At 36.2% G+C, this 20134-nt stretch overlaps 1 protein-coding gene across 1 annotated transcript in view; it reads left to right on the forward strand.

Moving 5' to 3' along the window:
* LOC133188190 (mucin-5AC-like) overlaps positions 1 to 18805 on the forward strand; it is a 29826-nt gene extending 11021 nt beyond the window's left edge. Inside the window, exons 10-36 of the mRNA XM_061323569.1 lie at positions 130 to 265; positions 503 to 862; positions 1157 to 1546; positions 1828 to 2205; positions 2480 to 2854; positions 3031 to 3426; positions 3698 to 3874; positions 7138 to 7305; positions 7672 to 8063; positions 8407 to 8557; positions 8781 to 8861; positions 9144 to 9434; positions 9635 to 9819; positions 10785 to 10880; positions 11244 to 11394; positions 11520 to 11645; positions 12236 to 12520; positions 13443 to 13493; positions 13719 to 13928; positions 14276 to 14322; positions 14429 to 14483; positions 15869 to 15945; positions 16310 to 16420; positions 17062 to 17148; positions 17695 to 17820; positions 17996 to 18047; positions 18255 to 18805. Of these exons, the coding sequence (XP_061179553.1) occupies positions 130 to 265; positions 503 to 862; positions 1157 to 1546; positions 1828 to 2205; positions 2480 to 2854; positions 3031 to 3426; positions 3698 to 3874; positions 7138 to 7305; positions 7672 to 8063; positions 8407 to 8557; positions 8781 to 8861; positions 9144 to 9434; positions 9635 to 9819; positions 10785 to 10880; positions 11244 to 11394; positions 11520 to 11645; positions 12236 to 12520; positions 13443 to 13493; positions 13719 to 13928; positions 14276 to 14322; positions 14429 to 14483; positions 15869 to 15945; positions 16310 to 16420; positions 17062 to 17148; positions 17695 to 17820; positions 17996 to 18047; positions 18255 to 18604 (5304 nt within the window). The 3' untranslated portion in view covers positions 18605 to 18805. The remainder of the gene's footprint in view (positions 1 to 129; positions 266 to 502; positions 863 to 1156; positions 1547 to 1827; positions 2206 to 2479; positions 2855 to 3030; positions 3427 to 3697; positions 3875 to 7137; positions 7306 to 7671; positions 8064 to 8406; positions 8558 to 8780; positions 8862 to 9143; positions 9435 to 9634; positions 9820 to 10784; positions 10881 to 11243; positions 11395 to 11519; positions 11646 to 12235; positions 12521 to 13442; positions 13494 to 13718; positions 13929 to 14275; positions 14323 to 14428; positions 14484 to 15868; positions 15946 to 16309; positions 16421 to 17061; positions 17149 to 17694; positions 17821 to 17995; positions 18048 to 18254) is intronic.
* Positions 18806 to 20134: the final 1329 nt, after the last annotated feature.

The following is a 20134-nucleotide window of genomic DNA, read 5'->3' on the forward strand; positions in this document are numbered from 1 at the left end:
GCTTCACTTTCTTACAGATAGCTGAACAAAAATCAGGTCATGATAACTTAAAGTTTTATGACTCTAATTGTATGTACTCATACTGGGGTTTTGAGTAAAATTTTGTCTCACTAAATCTTATCTTCCTAGGTCTTCTCGGGTAACTTTGACTCAGCAACCACCTCCACACACACAGTGAATCCTTTTGTTGCTAAATACGTCAGAATTGTTCCTGAGCGCTGGCAGGGTGGAATTGGCCTTCGCTGGCAGCTGATTGGATGCAAAGGTAAAATTCTTGTCCAATCAGACAGGGATTTTTGGTTGTATTGTTTACAGTGGATATGAATGATGATACAGAAATATTGTGTGTGTGTGTAATTGATCATTGGAAATGTGTAACTGATCATTGAAAATATTTTGGATTAAGTGTTACTTGGTCTTGCTTAAGTAGCAAAATATCTCAGTTATTTGTTAAAGAATGTTATAATACTGAAAATTGCACTATTGGTAATTTGTAATACAGCATCACCAATGACAGTGGTAACTGGCCATGGATCAACCTCAACCCCCTCTGCCACTCCAACCCATGCCCCTGCCCCTCAGTGTGTAGAGAAATGGTCAGCCTGGATCAATAATAACAGTCCACTAAAACAGGGTGCTCTAGGAGACTATGAAAAGATGACTGCTTCAGAAAAGGCCCAGTTCTGTCCTGGTGGGAACATCACTAAGGTTGAGTGCCATGCTGTGGCTGGAGATATTCCTAGCTATAGTTCTGGGGAGATCTTAACCTGCTACCCTGATCAGGGACTTATATGTAACAATGCTGACAATTATCCATTGGCGTGCTCTGATTACAAGGCACGGTTCTTCTGTGGATGTCCAGGTTTGTAAGCTGTGCTACCATCTGCAGTTAAATACTGAGCTTTAATTTTTTTTTTTTTCCCCGAACAAAGAAATTGGAGGGGATATAGTAAAGCCCATGTTGAGTGTTTGAGTGAGTGGGAAATTTCGTATGTGATAGAAGTAATAAATTATACTGAGATCAAAGTTGTTTGCTGGCTTTTTTGTGAGGGGATGCTCTGCTTTGCAGTGCCTATGTTTAAAAAAAAGCATTTAATTGATAATTTTGATCTATGAATCAAAGAAAAAAATCTTCACTGTCAGGATTTTGTTTCAGCTACACCGGCACCCACCACATCTGGAACTGATGCCAATGCTAAGTCGACCAGTGCTCTACCAACAAAACCAGGTGGCCACGACAGCCACTCTACTACGACACCACCACCACCACCCTGTGTGGGCGGATGGTCATCTTGGATCAACCATAACAACCCAGCTAGCGGGACAGGGGACTATGAAAAGTTGACTGATGCCGAGAAACTCCAGCTCTGCTCTGGTGGTAACATCACAAAAGTGGAATGTTATGTGTCCACTGGTGACATTCCAAGCTACAGTTCTGGAGAAGTGCTAGAGTGTTCCCCTGATAGAGGACTTATATGTAACAATGCTGATAACTTCCCTATTCCTTGCTCAGACTACAAAGCCAGATTTTTCTGTCAATGTGCAGGTAATTTGTATTGTTTGCTCTCATCTTTGTTTCATACCTTTTACTACTAGTAATATGTTGTTGATTTAAATCGGGGGGTTTTGTGAATAATATTTGAAGGTAAAGATGCCAACACAGAAACTGCATTGTTTTCTTGTTTTCAGGCATTTAAGTAATTAGATTTCTACATTTAACTTCAAAATTTTGTGAACAAATTCTGTGCTAATAGATCATGATACCTACATTTCCAAACTATAAACTTTCTTGTAAATAGTAATTTGTATTTCTATCGTTTTCTGTAGCACCTGTTACTGACACCAACAGTAAGACCACCAATATAGCCCCAACAAAACCAGATGGACACAATGTTCAGTCCACCACCTCCCCAACTCCACCCCCTATTCCATGTGTAGGAGGCTGGTCATCTTGGATCAACCACAACAACCCTGCTAGCGGCACAGGAGATCATGAAAAGTTGACTGATGCTGAGAAACTCCAGCTCTGCTCTGGTGGTAACATTACAAAAGTAGAATGTTATGTGTCCACTGGTGACATTCCAAGCTACAGTTCTGGAGAAGTGCTAGAGTGTTCCCCTGATAGAGGGTTAATCTGTAATAATGCTGATAACTTCCCTATTCCTTGTTCTGACTACAAGGCCAGATTCTTCTGTCAATGTGCAGGTAAATGGCACAATTTTCTGTCATTTTTTTTGTTATAACTAAGTCTTAAATTACTAAATGTACATTGTTAATTTTAATCTGAGGTTATTAGGAATTATATTTGATTTTACAGATGGAAAACATGCACTGGATTTATTTTCATGCATTTTTCCTCCTTGCATAAAGACTTTAAATTTTTGAGAACAAAATCAGTGCTTATAGAACATGGTACCAATTTTAACAGAGCTAACAACTTTTTGATGAAAAGAACATTGTAAATCTTTTGTTTATTTAGCACCTGTCACTGGTGCCAACAGTAAGACGACCAACATTGCTCCCACCAAACCAGACAGTGGACACAATGTCCAGTCCACCACCTCTCCAACCCCACCCCTCATTCCATGTGTTGGAGGGTGGTCATCTTGGATCAACCACAACAACCCAGCCAGTGGTAACGGAGACTATGAAAAGTTGACTGACGCTGAGAAGCTCCAGCTCTGCTCTGGTGGTAACATCACAAAGGTGGAATGTTTCACTGGTGATATCCCAAGCTACAGTTCTGGAGAAGTGCTTGAGTGCTCTCCTGACAGAGGGTTAATCTGTAATAATGCTGATAACTTCCCTGTTCCTTGTTCAGACTACAAGGCCAGATTCTTCTGTCAATGCCCAGGTAAAGGAGGTTTCAGTGATATTATTTGTAAGACACTTCTCAATTCACTTGAATATACATGTACTAGTATTTCATCAAGTTGGTCCCATGACAATTGATTTGACTTTTGTTAGATAGTAAATATAGTGCAAAACTTCTACAGGTATGTTTTTAACTTAAATATTCTGTATTAACAGCTTCAACAACCCAGCCAACTGGCACAGCTGCCCTACATGGTGGCACCACAAGGCCAGTTCAGACTGACTCCAGTGGTCATCCAGTATCCACCACCACCATGGCACCACCACAACACAAGGTCTGCAGATCAGGCTTTACAGACTGGATCAACAGGGATCGACCAGAGACTGGAAATGGAGACCACGAGGCTCTGACTGATGCAGAGAAGGCTGACCGCTGTCCTGGGGGAAGAATGACCAGAGTGGAATGTTACGCCGAGGCTGGAGACATTCCGTCGTACAGCTCTGGGGAGGTTCTGACATGTGACACAGCCACAGGTCTAACATGTAACAATGCCGATAACTTTCCAGTCACCTGCACAGACTACAAGATCAGATACTACTGCCAATGTCAAGGTAATGTACATGTATTGCTTCATTGATTTTATGTCTAAATGGAAGATTATGATTATCAATAAAAAAAATGATTTACATGTATTCTTAAATTTTGAAATAAGACATGAAAATTTCTGTATTTATCCATTTCATCAATTGTGATTGGAGATGAAAAAATTTTAAATGATTAATACCTCTCTATATAATACAATATATGTGTTAATGTTAAAAAATCAAATTGCATGTAACATTGATTATTCAGATATTTTATGAAATAATTTTGTATTAATAGACAATGTAAGTGGTGGAAGCACTCCTCCTGTTGCAATAGATACCATGACACCCTCAATAACGCCTCCCCCTCAGTGTCAGACGAGGTGGTCTTCATGGATAAACACGGATAATCCAACATCCGACGGAATGGAGTATGAACACTGGACAGCTGTTCAGAAGCTGCAGTTCTGTCCTGGTCTGTATATACTGCATCACCCTTGTGAATTTTGCATATTTTTTGTGCTAAGAACCTCAGTTTTAATATCTTGTTGTACAGTTGAACTTCCGTATCTCAAACATTAAGGATTAGTCCAAGAAATTTGGAAGTCCAAATCACTTATTCCTTAAGTACATGTATTTTACCCTTAAATCCTCAGATATCTCAAAGTTTCTTCTTGGTTGCTTTGAGTTCGAGATAAGGAAGTTAGACTGTAGGTACTTGTCCTAGTATTAGGCACTGTCAACTGTTTGTCATAGGGTGTTTCCTCTTCATGTTTCTTTGTTAGGTCACCTGAGTCACTCAGGTGACCTATTGCTATCTGTTTTCATCCTGCGTCGTCCGTCGTGCATTAACTTTTGAACATTTTTAACTTCTTCTCAAGAACCGTTCAACCAATTTCAACCAAATTTGGTATATAGCATCTATGGGTGAAGGGGAACAAAAATTGTGAATTTCATGGTCCCTGCCCCCCCGGGGCCTGAGGGGTGGGGCTAAAACCACCAAAAATAATGCAATCTTTAAAAATCTTCTTCTTTACTCCTGGACATCAAGCAGTCAAACTGTTGGCATCATTGTAATAAGCATTGAGCCCTCTACCAAAATTGTGAAATTCATGGCCCCAGGGTCAGGGGTTCTGGCCCCAGGGTGGGGCTATATAGATCATATAGTGAAAGTGCAGTATTTCTTTGAAAATCTTCTTCTCTGCTCCTGGGTATTAAATAAAGTTACTAAGTACATAGTTATGATGAGCAAGAGTGCCTCTTCCAAAATTGTGAAATTCATGGCCCCAGGGTCAGGGGTTCTGGTGTTAGGGTGGGGCACTATTGATTATATAGTGAAAATGCATTAATTCTTTGAAAATCTTCTTCTCTGCTCCTGGGTATTAAATAAAGTTACTAAGTACATAGTTATGATGAGCAAGAGTGCCTCTTCCAAAATTGTGAAATTCATGGCCCCAGGGTCAGGGGTTCTGGTGTTAGGGTGGGGCACTATTGATTATATAGTGAAAATGCATTAATTCTTTGAAAATCTTCTTCTCTGCTCCTGGGTATTAAATAAAGGAACTAAGTACATAGTTATGATGAGCAAGAGTGCCTCTTCCAAAATTGTGAAATTCATGGCCCCAGGGTCAGGGGTTCTGGTGTTAGGGTGGGGCTCTATTGATTATATAGTGAAAAAGCATTACTTCTTTGAAAATCTTGTTCTTTGCTCCTGGATATTAAATAAAGTAACTAAGTACATAGTTATGATGAGCAAAAGTGCCTTTTCAAAAATTGTGAATTTCTTGGCCCCAGGGTCAGGGGTTCTGGTGTTAGGGCGGGGCTCTATTGATTATATAGTGAAAATGCATTAATTCTTTGAAAATCTTCTTCTCTGCTTCTGGATATTTAATAAACTAACTAAGTACATAGTTATGATGAGCAAGAGTACCTATTCCAAAATTGTGTATTTCATGGCCCCAGGGTCAAGAGGTTCTGGTGTTAGGGCGGGGCTCTATCAACTATATAGTGAAAATGCATTAATTCTTTGAAAATCTTCTCCTCTGCTCCTGGGCATTAAGGTGATAAACTAAGTCGTATTTATGATGAGGAGGTGGGCCTCTTCCAGAAATGTGAAAGCCATGGCCCCTGGGTCAGGGGTTCTGGTGTTAGGGCAGGGCTCTATTGATTATATAGTGAAAATGCTTTAATTCTTTGAAAATCTTCTTCTCTGCTCCTGGGTATCATTTAAACAAACTAAGTGCATGGTTATGATGCATAAGGATGCCTTTTCAAAAATTGTGAATTTCATGGCCCCAGAGTCAGGGGTTCTGGTGTTAGGGCGGGGGTCTATTGATTATATAGTGAAAATGCATTGATTCTTTGAAAATCTTCTTCTCTGCTACTGGAGATTATTTAAACAAACTAAGTGCATGATTATGATAGACAAGGATGCCTCTTCCAAAATTTTTAAATATATGGCCTCAGTTTTTGGGGTTCTTGAGGAGGGGGGGGGGGGGCTCTATTGATTATATAGTGAAAAAGCACTAATTCTATTAATTAATCATTAGTTAATCCTGTCTGCTTCTTAGTGTTGAGCTGATAAATAAATTGCTTAGCTATGATGAAAATGGGAACTTCGAACAGAATTTTTAAATCTTGTGGTCCTAGGGTCAGGGGTTCTAGCATAATGGGGGGGGGGGGGGGGGGCTTTTGATAATATAGTGGAAAAGTGTTAATTCTTCGAAGTCCATAGTTATGATGAGGAGGGTAACTCTTCCAAATTTGTAAATTTCTTGACCCTTGGTCTTGGGTTCTGGTGTTAGGGTAAGGCTTTGTTGAATCTGTAGTGAATTCAAAATGCATTGTACCTGTGAAATTCTTCTCTGCTTCTGGGCATATCGGAAGCAAACTGAGTAAAAGTTTAAATGATATGGTAAGTGTATTTCTACCAGATTTTTAAACATCTGGACCATTCGTCTAAGCATTCTGGTCCTGGGCAGGGCTCTATTAACTTGTATTCTACTGAGAGAAGTTATTCCCCTTTTCCATTCACCTTTGATAATTAAACACTGTAAATAATGTATTTGAAAGGTTAATAGAATAAGATAATTATGCAAGAATGTTTATCCTATAATTCAAAAAGTACTTTCTTAGTTTTAATAATCAGGTAGACTTGTAAGTAATAGATAAATAAAAATGAGACAAAAGTAACTTATCTTATTAAAAGTTCTTCAAAGACCATAAGAGAGGTCAATGCTAGAGGTCTTAATATGGGTTTAAAAATATTACAGAAGCACTAATAGTTTGTTAATAGTCTGCATGGTGACAGTGTTAAGTGGGGGACAGATTAGAACTTAATTTATGAGTTGATAATGAATACTAGACTAATTATTTTGTTGATCCTGATCTTCCTACTTCTCTTGCTTTAGGGCAACAATGCATCATCTGTCAGTTTATTTAACTTCTAAATTGTTGTATTATACTCAGGTGACCGTTAAGGCCCTTGGGCCTCTTGTTTGATTAATGTCATGGTAACAGAGAAGAATTTAAAAATATTTCAAAAACTTCAATAAAGCTTTCCAGTGAAAATTATTGCAATTAATGAAGTAAAAGGGGAGATAATCTTAAGCTATTTGTACTATAAATTAAAGTAAGTTATACAAGACATTTTATAGTCTTTAAAGATTTCCACACCAAAACCAATTAAAAAAAATTGTACAATGTTTGATAGCTTTTAACCCCCATTGAATTTTTAAGGTGGAAGCATTGACAAGATTGAGTGTGTGACCTCTGATGGTGACATCCCATCCTACAGCTCAGGAGAGATGTTGACATGTTACCCTGACAGCGGACTTGTGTGCAGGAATGCTGACAACTTCCCTGTACCATGTTCTGACTACAAGATTCGGTACCACTGTCAATGCTGTAAGTACTTGTTCACAACTTCCTACTTCTTAGTGAAAAGAAAACCGCATGGAAAGTGTGTCACTAGTACAATTGCAGATGTCATAAATATCCCATTTCTTGCAAAATTCATATCCCCACTATATCCAAACAAAATGCAAACTTCTGTTTGACATGTAACTAAAAGATTAGATTTTAGAAAGACTAGCATTGTCATACTCCATTCCAGGCCTCATAATTCCACTGTTAGAGAAAACTTGTTTAAGAGTGTAACTTTTATTATAGAAAAGAATTAAGTTGCTGTATAGAAGATTAGATTTTATAAGGGATCCTAATCTAGATTTACAATATGTCATCTAATTGAATGTGACATCATATTCATTTCAGCTGGACCAATACCAGGTAAAAATCTTAGAACCACCCCAAGTCCAAACCAGTCCCAGACCACTAAGAATACACCCACCAATATCCCGACAGTCTGTAAAGCCTCAATGGGAATGGAGAGCAAACAAATTCGTAATGAAATGATCACAGCCTCGAGTTTCCGTGATGCCAATAGCAGCCCAGAGAAAGCCCGACTGAACACTAATGGATTCTGGATGCCGGCTATGGACACAAAGTCTGAATACCTACAGATTGACTTCCTACAGCAGGCATACTTAACTGGTATCACCACCCAGGGCCGTCCTGATGCCCCTACATACGTTACCTCATACAAAGTTCAGTTCTCCACAGACGGCATCAACTGGAATATGTACAGAGAGACAGGGGCAGAAAAGGTATAGAGATGAAAGTTTTAAAATAAATCTTGATTTTACGCCTTACCAGGTCCTTTCCTACAGTCAAATAAATTTATAGCGAACACTCTTATTATGAATTCATGGTTACAGCAAAATGATTTTTATTCCCGCAGTATTAAAATGTACATGACTTATGGAATGACATATGTTTCTCAAAAATCAAAATTGGTCATTCCTGTCATTTTGTTACAATGTGTTGTACAGTATCCAGAAATCTTATATATAATTCCATATGGTTTTAAAGAATACTGTCCAAATTAAAAAGGCTTTAAAAAGTTCTTCAAAGGATCAAATTTTCAATGAATTGTACTTTATTTTGAAGATTTTCAGTGGAAACTTTGATTCCTCTACACCAGTGACGTATTACTTCACCAGTCCTCTTCACGCCAGATTCCTAAGAATCCTTCCACAGACATGGCAAGGAAAAATAGCACTGAGAGTGGAAGTCATTGGCTGTCCTGTGACCTATCCCAGTATGTCAAGCTCAAAAAAAAAATAAGAAAAACTGTGTCTTTTTTTAAATTAGTTTTAACACCTAAGCCTATGTGTGCTGCATTGTCAGGCAGATTTAACATATATTTACATTTGTTTATCCTATCCTGGTATATCTATTTCCAGGAAAGAAAAGAAAATCTGTTTCTTTTTTGAAAAAATATTACAGAAATAGCAGATTTAACAAATATTTCTATTTTTTAGCCACCACCCCACTACCCACTCCTAAGCCTACGACTGCTGCATTGACACCAGCCCTAAAACCTGGAGTCACTTCAACCATAAGTAAGTCTTATTCTTATTCTACATCTTGTTTCACTGATTAGGACAAAGTGTTTTATCTGGCCAAAGAATTTTATCATTTTGGTGATACATGTACCCCGGCACATGGAATAGGAAATATAATAATTACTGCTTTATTTCATTATTCAACAAACTTAACTAATGAGGATTACATGTATTAATAGGGAATTCCATTCCCAAAGAAAAATATAAACTAAAATAATTTCAACTTGGTTTTAAAAAAAGTAGTTTATTAAGATATCCAAATTTCATCAATTTTTGCAGGAGAATCTTGTGTCCAGTATGATACCTGGGTTAATGTGGGTCACAACACACCTGGATCTACAGGTGACAGAGAACCAATTGACAAGGTGAAAGAGCTGTCACACAACTGTCAGAATCCACTCAAGATTCAGTGTCAAACCGTAGGGGGCATGGCCTATGACCAGACGGGACAGATTGTCAGCTGTAACCTGTGGGAGGGTCTGACCTGTAACAATATGGACCAGTTTGACCCCACAGGGTGTTTGGACTACAGGGTCCGACTCGGTTGTTTAAAACAGACTCCAGAGTGTGGTATGTAACTATTATAAAAAGGCATTTTTCTTATAGGTAAAAACGCTGGTGTTTTTTTACCTTGCAAAAAAAAATATAAAAGGAGCAGTGACTTACTTAAAATTGAATTCATTTGTATTGATATTAACAAAAGACATCATCATAATCTTAAAAATGTTAAAAGTTGCCAAAATATATTGTCATTTTATTTCTCTGTACAGTTCCAATGCCCAACACAAACCTACACAAAACAGTGGCACCCGTTTTGAACCCTCATGTGGTTCCATGCTTTGAGGGACTTGACACCTCCCAATGTCCGAACTGTTCTGCTGGTCTCTACTGTGATGGAATGAGATGTGTGAAGAAAGCGGACTGTACATGTCAATACAATAACAAGATTATCATGGTAGGTCCACAGCAGTTTATGTGTTTTCAAAGAGACCTCTAAATTAAATTGGGTAGATTTTGTAGAGGGGGATAGAGGAAGCCAAATAAATTTAGCTCAAAATTAAATAGATCTTTATCAGGTCACCTGAGCCACTCAGGTTACCTATTGCTATCTGTTTTTTGTCCGTTGTCGTGCTTTGTTTTTCATCTGTCATTCATCTGTCGTAAACTTTCAAACATTTTCAGCTTCTTCTCTTGAACCACTGAGCTATCAAACAGTCAAACTGTTGGCATAATTTTAATGAGCTTTGAGCCTTCTACCAAAATTATGAAATTCATGGCCCCAGGATCAGGAATTCAGGAGATAAGGCGAGCTCTAATGATCATACAGTTAAAATGCATAAATTCTTTAAAAATATTACTCTCTCCCCTTGCATAGTTAGCAGATAAACTAGCTATATATATCCGTAGATGAATATGATGATCAAGGGTGCCTCTAAAATGTGAAATTTGTGACCCCAGAGTCAGGGATTGGGGACTCTATTGATTATACAATGATAATGCATTATTTCATTCAAAATCTTCTTTTTGTGGGTATTAAGCAAACAAAGTAAGTGCATAGTTATGATAGCAAGGGTGCCTCTTCCAAAACTGTGAATTTCAGTTGCCCCTGGGTTAGGGGTTCTGGTGTTAGGATGGGGCTCTGTTGATTATATAGTGAAAATGTATTGATTCTTTGAAAATCTTCTCTGCTTCCTTGTATTTAACAGAGAAAATAAGTGCATGGTTATGATGACCATAAGGCACCTTTTCAAAAATTGTGAAATTTGTTGCCCATGGGTAAGGGGCTCGAGGACGGGGCCTCTTTTGATTATATAATGAAAATGCATTTTACTCAAGTTACTGTTAAGGCCCTTGGGCCTCTAATTTCATTAGATGAACACAGGCCAATTTGATTTTACTTAAACGTTTTTGTCATTGTAGAAATCGGACATTGTTACAACAGATATGTGTGAGACTTGTCAGTGCTACAGTGGTGAACTAAGATGTGTTCCTAAGAGCTGCCCACCTTGTTCTGCTGTAAGTGTATGGCTCAGAAAAGGTGTTAATAGGTCATTCATTTATATAGGACATATAAGATATTTATATAGGACATATAAGATTTTTCCCTACATGAATATGTGAACTCTGATTATGTAATCTTTGCTTTGCAAGTCAGTAAATCTTGGTTATAAGATGAGTCACTGGGACTTTAAATTTTCCTTATTATTATCTAAGATTCTTGATATCTATATAAGAAACGAAGTGCAAAGTCTTCTACTGGATTTATAAATGTATCTATATAACCAACGCTTCCTTATAACTGAGTTGTACTGCATTGAGGAACTTGAAACATGTAATGCAAGTTGCAGTCTATCAATTAAGTGTTTCATTCATGTACAGGGTGAAACAAAAGTAGTCAACATGACTAGCTGTAGCTGTTCATGCAAGTCATGTGATGCCAACCAATTCAGATGTGGAAACGGACAATGTATCCCAGCATCCTCCAAGTGTGATGGTGTCATCGATTGCGACAACGATGAAGTTGGATGCTGTATGTCATTCATACAATGACTTTATTTAAAAATCTCAATAATAATGTTGCACAATTTAAAATAGATAATGTACAGAGACTTCCAAAAACTGTTATTAGATATTTTGTTACATTTTGATTTTTAGTGGTACAACCTCATTTCACACCTCCTTCTATCCCCACGCTGTCACCAGTTCCCGGCTCTCACGTGGTGCCAGTCCACCAGTCAACCCCATTTCATGATGGCCATCAGACGCACACCAAACCTCAAAGTAAGTGATGGAAATTAAATTCTTGTCTTAAGGATACAGTGAAAACAATATGGCTCAGATGAAAGACTAAATTTTTTTCCTTCAAATTTTGTGTTATGTTTTAACAAGATGTACTATAATGCAAAAGAATCTAAAAGGAATATATTAACCGAGATTAAATTTCCCTAATATGTACTTAGGCAAAGCTAGATGACTTAGATACATTTATGTTAACTTATTTACATATAAATATAGACAATGTCAACAATGACAGTAATCAAACGTAAGAAGTCTTTTTTTATTGCTTAGTTAAATATCTGTGATTCCTGAACAGAAAAGCAAGAAAAAGACTTCCACAATATCCTCAAACTATATGCACTAGTATGTAATGTAGGTCTAAGTTGTGTATCATGTAGTATTTGTTTATTTATGAGGCCAAATATTAATATTTAGAAATTCTGAATCCAAAAATGTTACTGTTTAGTTGAGAAAACATTTTTTTGCAGAATGAAATTCAAATAAAGGGGTTGGGGATTCTTAGAAACAAAGGTACAGTAATATGGTATGTAGAAAGACGTGTATACTTTACTGTGAAATAAAATTTATTTCAGCTTGCCACTCTCGCTGGTCAGGCTGGATGAACACGCACCACCCTGGGGACCCAGGAAGCCATGGGGATCATGAGCCCTCTGCCGCTGAATTTTCCAAAACCAACAATTTCTGTACTAGTGGCTCTATAACAAAGGTTGAATGTTACTCTGTCTCAATGGATGCCCCTGCTGAGTCCTCGGGCGAGATCCTGACCTGTACCCCCGAAAGGGGACTCGTGTGTGACGACTCGGACAATTTCCCCATCCCGTGTGGCGATTACAAGATCAGATACTTCTGCGCATGTGGTACATAAAACATTTTCACAAAAATATATTAGACATTCTTTTGATCAAATTGATTTTCACGTGTAAGGTGTTGGACTTGTTATAAATTGTATGTTTTTTTTTAAAATTTGTAATAAGTGATGTATAGTAAGGGCTATTCCTGCAAAATATCATAGGGCTTGGAAGGCAGCTGTTTTTTTTTTTTATATGGTTGGTGATGCAGGAAAATTTTGATGCATCAGTGACTGTTAACTGGCTCAATTAAGATTTGTAAATGGTTATTAAGGGTAATAAATTGTTGTTAATTTTTGTAGCATATTAATAAAGTTATGAAGACTGTGGTTTTGTTTGTTTTCTTTCATAAGAAGTCAAAATTAATTCAGAAAGTTCACAGTTTCATAGAATCAGTTCCAGCAATTAATGCACACGTGAAATGGGCAGATGACTTAATTTCAGTGAACATATTTTACCCTTATCAGAGAGAAAGATTTGCAGTAAAGATGCCCCCACAAGTGAAAAGAATTATTAATATGTTTCTGGAGATTTTGTTGAACTTGTGACATTTTACTAAGAGTGATCAATAATCCTACCAAGAACAAGAGATATACTCTGCTTTTGAAAAATCTGAGAAGATGTTTATGAAGATCTGAATAAAAGCTGAAGTTATTAGTAAATAACTGATTTTGTGAGTGATTGTCTATGAGTGGGTATTAGTATATAAATGATTATCTGGTAGTAGTCCTATTTTTGTTTCAATTATGTATTGGTGAAAAATGTAGATTACTATTTTACATTAATTCCAGAGAAATGCTCTCCAGCTCTCCATTCCCATGGAATTCTTTTGCTGGAATAGCCCTTTAAAAAATACTGTACATTGTTAAACAGTGAGAAATGAACACAATTTAATGTCCATTGTAATGAATAAGTGATTTCCCCTTTTCAGCTAACAATACCTCAGTTGTTTCCCCAGTCACAACACCAGTCCCTCAGCCCTGTGAGTAAAGTCTATTTAAAATCTGAAAAAAAAAAATATACTTACATATATAAGAAATCACAACAAACCTGACCATGTAGCATATTTGTTAGTGTTATTAGAAAAATGAGGCAAGCTTAAACATGTATAGGTTTAATTGTGGATCTGTGTCATTTCCTACTTCTTGCAGAATGTTCTTCAGTTTTTAGTGTTCAGATTAGCAACATATTCTAATTTTGTCCGTAGCTTGTGATTCTGTCCACTGCCAAGCTCTGGTCAAACCTCCCATGATGCCCGGAGAAGTGGCTCGTATTGTGAAGACTTCCGATGGGTGCTGTGATAAGTATGAGTTGGTTTGTAAACCAGAAACCTGTACGATTCACCCCCTGACTTGTACCCCTCCTCAGCTGATGAAGAATATCAACCCAGGGGAATGCTGTCCAACATTCCAGTGTGGTATGTACCTCTGACATTTGAAATTCAATTAAGACTTATAGGGGTTGGGAGCGGATGGTCAATGGTTTTTGCTACACAGCAAATTAGTCCTTGTATAAGTATTTTAAAAAAATTTTAATCATTAAAAATAATGGCATGATATTTGACTAGTATGAAATATGAACACGGATATGGTCTTAAAGTGATATTTTAGTAGGGAGATGTGCTAATTTAAAAAATGTTTTTTAATTGTCTGTCAGAATATTTAAATATAAATTTATTTATTCATAATAAGTGAAATTCAAATTTTCAGTATTATACATTGGAGGTTAAAATATTTAATGCTGTATGAATGCTTCTCGTTATAGAGTGCCCAGCAGTGTGTCCCACCGCAGTTAAACCGACATGTCAGGCGGTAAGTATTATTATTATGTAACATAACTTTAAATAACAACTCTCATAATTTAGATAAAATTCAATTAATTAACTGCTCTTAAGGATCCTTTAAATGATATTTTTAGGGAAAAGTTGCAGTGCCAGTCGATACTACTTGTAATTGTACCAGTTACACATGTGGTAAGTTCTAACAGTAATTGTACCAGTTACACATGTGGTAAGTACTAAAAGTAATTGTACCAGTTACACATGTGGTAAGTACTAACAGTAATTGTACAAGTTACATATATGGTTAGTACCAACAGTAATTGTACTATTACATATGTGGTAAGTACTAATAGTAATTGCACCAGTTTTGCATGTGGTAAGTACATGTACTAACAGTAATTGTTCCAATTACATATTTGGTAAGTAATAACAGTAATTGTACCAATTACACATTTGGTAAGTACTAAAAGAAATTGTACTAATTACACATATAATAAGTGCTGCAGTTTGCAAGTTACATATACTGAAACGCAACAAGCAGTAAACTTCAAATATTTGAATTTTTTAACTAATGATTTTCAAAAATGAATACAGTAAGGTAAAAATCGATTTATAAACATCAGAGATTTGATAAAAATGTTGAATTATAATCTTTTAACTTTAGAAAGTTACACATGAATGTTAAAACATTCCCCATCCCGGCCATCCAATTACAGCGTGCAAGACTGCCATTTACAACAGTTGCAGCTTGATTTCTACGATGCAATAGGTTCATCAATCTCGAGATCTGAGCAAAAGAGATATTCTTTGCCTGTTTTTCAGATGATGAGGTCGAATTTTCTCTAGCCAGGCGCAGTGTAGTACCCTTGGACTTCCGGTCCAAGGACTGTCATTCATGCTAATGATATGTAAGAGCCTGTTGAGGCGTGATGTATTGGTTTTTTGCGTCTGCAACTCTCCATCACCTTTATTTTGAGATTTTCCAGCTAGAACAATGGAAATGGGTACTTAAGTCATTTTTAGGAAGCCTTGGCATCACTTACGGAAAAGAAAGAAGAATTTATTTTTCGTAACATTGTTTCATTACTTATGTTGAACAGATACAAGTTCTTAAAACCCCATATTATTGCCAAATATTTTGTTAAACATGCAATTTTTTATTTCTGTTAAGCGGACTCAAACTTAACTTCCGGTAATGGTTTAAAAATCATTCAACCGATAAATTACCGATATTTACAAAGTTGAAGATGTCTTTACTTTTTAGATACAAAATTATATCCTTTATATAATATTTCCCCCTAAAATAGGATGTTGCGTTTCTTTTGCGTTTCAGTATATATGCATGTAGTGGCCACCTCATTAAAATACCAGTTTTCACATGGTATATACTACTGTATTTATACCAGACAAAAATGTAGTAAGTACTACAAAAAGAATTTTAAATATGGCTCTTTCAAATGATGTAGCTGCTATCTCTGTACACTGTAATATACATGTAGTTATAATATAGCTGTGTTTAACATGTATACTTTACTCCTCTACGATTATGGGTTGACCATTACTCGTTATGATTCCAGTGAGTCGTGTCCCATTAGACTATGGACCTGCAGTCTGTTGGTACAAACACTCTAATGGTTCAAGCCTTTCCTACAAGGTAAAACTTCAGACAGTTTGAAAGTATTTTCTTGGAGCCTTAAAATCATCCTTTTAACAGGAATCTTCTATGATTTTGCATAGAAACAAAAAATACTGTAAGATTAGGTATATAATGCTACCTATAAGGCTAACATCAAACCTTTAATAATAAAAAGTTTTCAATGTTGTCTAATTTCATTAATCGCAATATTTTTTATTACATATTTCATATTTTTAGATGAATAATTATGTAATTGAACACATTCAAACTTACAAATTCAAGCTTTTTGAAGAACATGGAAATTTTTTTTCTCTATTTTTAATAGAAGAAGCTGTATATCCTATTTCTAGAGTACTGACTAATAATTTTGTGTCTATATTAGGTGAATGAAACCTGGACAGATGGAGCATGTAAATCCTGTGAATGTGAGAAACGACTGGGAGGAAATGTCGAGACAGTATGTCACAGAGAGAGATGTAAAGCCTGCCCTCTGGTGAGTATGAAACAAGGGAGATAACTGAATGTGAGGAGAGATGTAAATCCTGCTTCTGGTGAATACTAAATAAGGGAGATAATTGAATGTGAGAGGTATGTCATTTAGAGAGATGTAAGGACTGCCCTCTGGTGAGTATTAAACAAGGGAGACTGTCTTCTTGTGAATACATGTACTAAACAAGAGGGATAATTGAATGTGTTAGAGTTTAGTGTGTGTGTTAGGGTGGGGGGTTGGGAGGACACTGGGAGAGTTGAGAAGCTTTAATACCCTCTGGTGAGTACTAAACAAGGGAGATAATTGAATATGAGGCTATATTACTGGAAGAGATGTAAAGCCTGCCCTTTGAGAATTATAAAACAAGGGCGATAACTGCATATGAACATTCATGGGAGGAACTGTGGCAACAGTGTGTCACTTAGAGAGTTGTGTAGACTTTTTTTCTGAGAGTATTTATGAAGGGAGATAATTGAGAGTGAGTTAAATTGGAGGAAAATCACAACTATCAAGTTTTACAAGAGGGAGTTGTAAATGTTGTTGATTTATTTTCAAAAAAAGAGGAGAAACTATTTGTTTCTATTCAAAGCTTCAGTCATTGAACTTGGTTTCAATTATCTAAGTGAATATTTTTGTATTCACAGGGCACAACTTTAGACAATAGTGACCCTAACAGCTGCTGTGGTACGTGTAAAGAGACAGGGTGTGTGGTGGATGGAAATGTTTACAGGGTAAGTACTGCTGACAAAATCAAAGTAATAATTTATGAGTGATTGTTAGTATATAACGAATACCATTTTACTGTGCATATTTCAGTGCATATTTCATATATACAGTAATAAAAATACCTGTCATCCTCAATCAAGATGTACATTTGCCTTGTCAACATTTGGTGAAAGATTTTAATTCTGAAAAATTCTTGATATCTTGAAGACAAATTAATGTGGCAAAATTTTGTGGAATTCACCTTTGATGGCTACTTAGTACTCTAATCTTTCTTGTACAACAGTTTGTATAACTGCAAAATTCTAAATACTGTACATATACATAAATTGACGTATTCGAAATTTAGTACACTCTCTGGGTATTGAGAGGATGACTCAATCATGAATCAGCGATATAAATGTCTGTGCTATGTATCGTATTCAAAAATGATTTATTTACGTTATTCACGAATTAGTGCATTGTTGTCCGTGCTAAAGCTGCTACAACATGAAGCCAGCTGTTCACAGCTACGAATCTAAAGAAATGTTCATGTGATTTCTCTATTACCCTAGGATGGAGAGGCAATACCAAATGCAATGAAATGCTACACAAAGACCTGTTCAGCAAGTTCATATGGCTTCCTGATAAAAGAAACACAAATACAATGTCACACAGACAATCTCCCAGCATGCAAAGGGGTAAGTTAACTTCCTGTTTGGAACAAATATAAAACATATCCCTTAGCAGTGTTTAGGTTCTCTGGTAAAAATTTTTATTTAAATAAATATGTAGCATGTTCAATTTGTGCATGTGTGTAACTGCAAACGAAAGTTATAGTGGAATTTGAGTTTTAATATAATAAACTTTTTTCAGAATACAACAGAGTATGACCAGTCAGGGTGCTGTCCTATGTGTATACTAACACGTAAGTTTGAATTACTGTAACTCTTGAATTTCCTTGTAAACCATTAACATTTTTATTGTCTTTAGTCAGGAAAATGCACTGTACATGAAGAAAAAAGAATATTTTGAATAACATTTTTATGGACAAAACTAATAGACTTTAAACCTAAGATTAACTTAGCAAAACTTGATTATAGTGAATTTTATTGTTTGTTTTCTTTTCTTTCAGCTACAAGTTCCAACCTTGTAGGTTCCAGCAATAGCTGTTCAACCTGCCAACCCACTCTACAGTTTGGAAACCCAGTATTGACAGTAGGCTATTTCACTCTCACAGAAGGAACTGTGACATGTAGAAACGAGCAACCTGTAGCCGATCTCATGCAGTGCTCGGGTCATTGTGAGTCCCAGGCTACCTATACAAACGTTATGAAGGGATTCACAAATAAGTGTAATTGTTGCCAGCCCATACGAACTGTTACAAGGACTGCCGTTCTCACGTGTTCTGACAAAACCACACGAACCAAATCGTACACTGTTCCTGAAGTGTGCGGATGTAGAGCTTGTACCAGTGGAACCTGATTGGACGATTACAATTAAATCTCATTTACCCCCCGTTTTTGACCAGTATTTAGTTTAAAGACCATATTTTATACAAAGACATGTTTTTTTTATGAATATATATTTTTAACTTCTCATCCTAGGTTGTATATATATTTTTGTGCTATTTTGTTGTTGTTCATCTTCAATCTCATGTTATATAAATAAATGCAACTGTTACAATTTTTAATTATTATTTAGATAATTAATTATATAGGGATAAAAAGGATGTACAGGGATTTGGGTACAAGGGATTATATTCCATACACCTAGATGCTGAAAGGTGTGTGGAATACAAACTGGGGTAATTACCTGTGCGACCGTGATTGAACCTGGATAAAGAACTAATTTCCAAATAAACCAAACCAAATAAATACAATATCCAGGTCCAATCAATGGTGTATCAAACAATTGATAAAATTTACCACATGCTACAATTCATCTTTGACCCTGACTTCAGAGGGTGTAAGATAAACACCTGGCGTGTTCACTAATCAAACTCGTGTTACAAGTTACATAAGAAATAAGGAGTATTACAGATACAGAGCATGGAAAATTTAGACATCTAGCTACATCTATTTGTACAATACGGGATTGAAATCAGTGGTATGCTGCATTAGTCTAATAAACAGAAATTCAGATATCATTGCTTACAGAATTATATAATTAAGCATTGCCGTAATTGATTTATTGCGTCCAGATCATAAACTAGGAAAAGTAGCATTTTGTGAGATCCATATAAAATATGTAGAAGAAGAAGAAATTATGCATCCCCCAGTGGGATATTTGCATTTTTGAAGAAAAATCACTGATTATTCGTTTTAAGTTACGATATGACACCTCGTACCTTTCCCTGACATCGAAAGCTCTTATAGAGAATTATTATGTATCATGTTTTGGACTGCTAGTGCACCAAGTTTTCTTGAAATCAGATCAAAACTTTGAGAAGTGTGGCATTTTGAGAAGAAAACGTTTGACTAGAATAACAAGTGTCTGTAATGGGCTTGCTTGATACTCTGTCGTTGTTTAACTTCTTATATATAACTGTTCTAAAATTCTGTATGCACTCTGAGCCTTCATGAAATGATGTGCAGTGGAGCCTAGTTAATCCGATAATCAGTAATTTGGACGCTTATATTCACCTTTCGGACACAGTTTGTGGGAATATATTTTTAGTATATATAATTTATAATTTACATTATTTATTTACATTATTATAATTTACATTTATATTAACCAATAATAAAAAAATTCCTGACACTGCACTAATCTGGACAATTGTAATAAGCACAAGCTTCCAGATTAACGCTGCTATATACATGATATAGTAGGTTTTTTTTGTAAAAAATAGAGATGAAATATGTATCTTTTCACATACCTCTGCATAAAACCTAGCTACATCGATAAGATTTCGTCATCTGTACAAATAAGAGTCCGAAATTAAAGAGTTTTCCAAACAAAAGGCCCTTTGGAGGAACGTTACAGTAGCAAATCAAAATTTCACAAAAATAT

This window comes from Saccostrea echinata, unplaced genomic scaffold, assembly GCF_033153115.1.
Source record: "Saccostrea echinata isolate AGI-Se365-2 ecotype Australia unplaced genomic scaffold, CSIRO_AGI_Sech_v1 ptg000016l, whole genome shotgun sequence".
NCBI classification, from domain to species: Eukaryota; Metazoa; Mollusca; class Bivalvia; order Ostreida; family Ostreidae; genus Saccostrea; species Saccostrea echinata.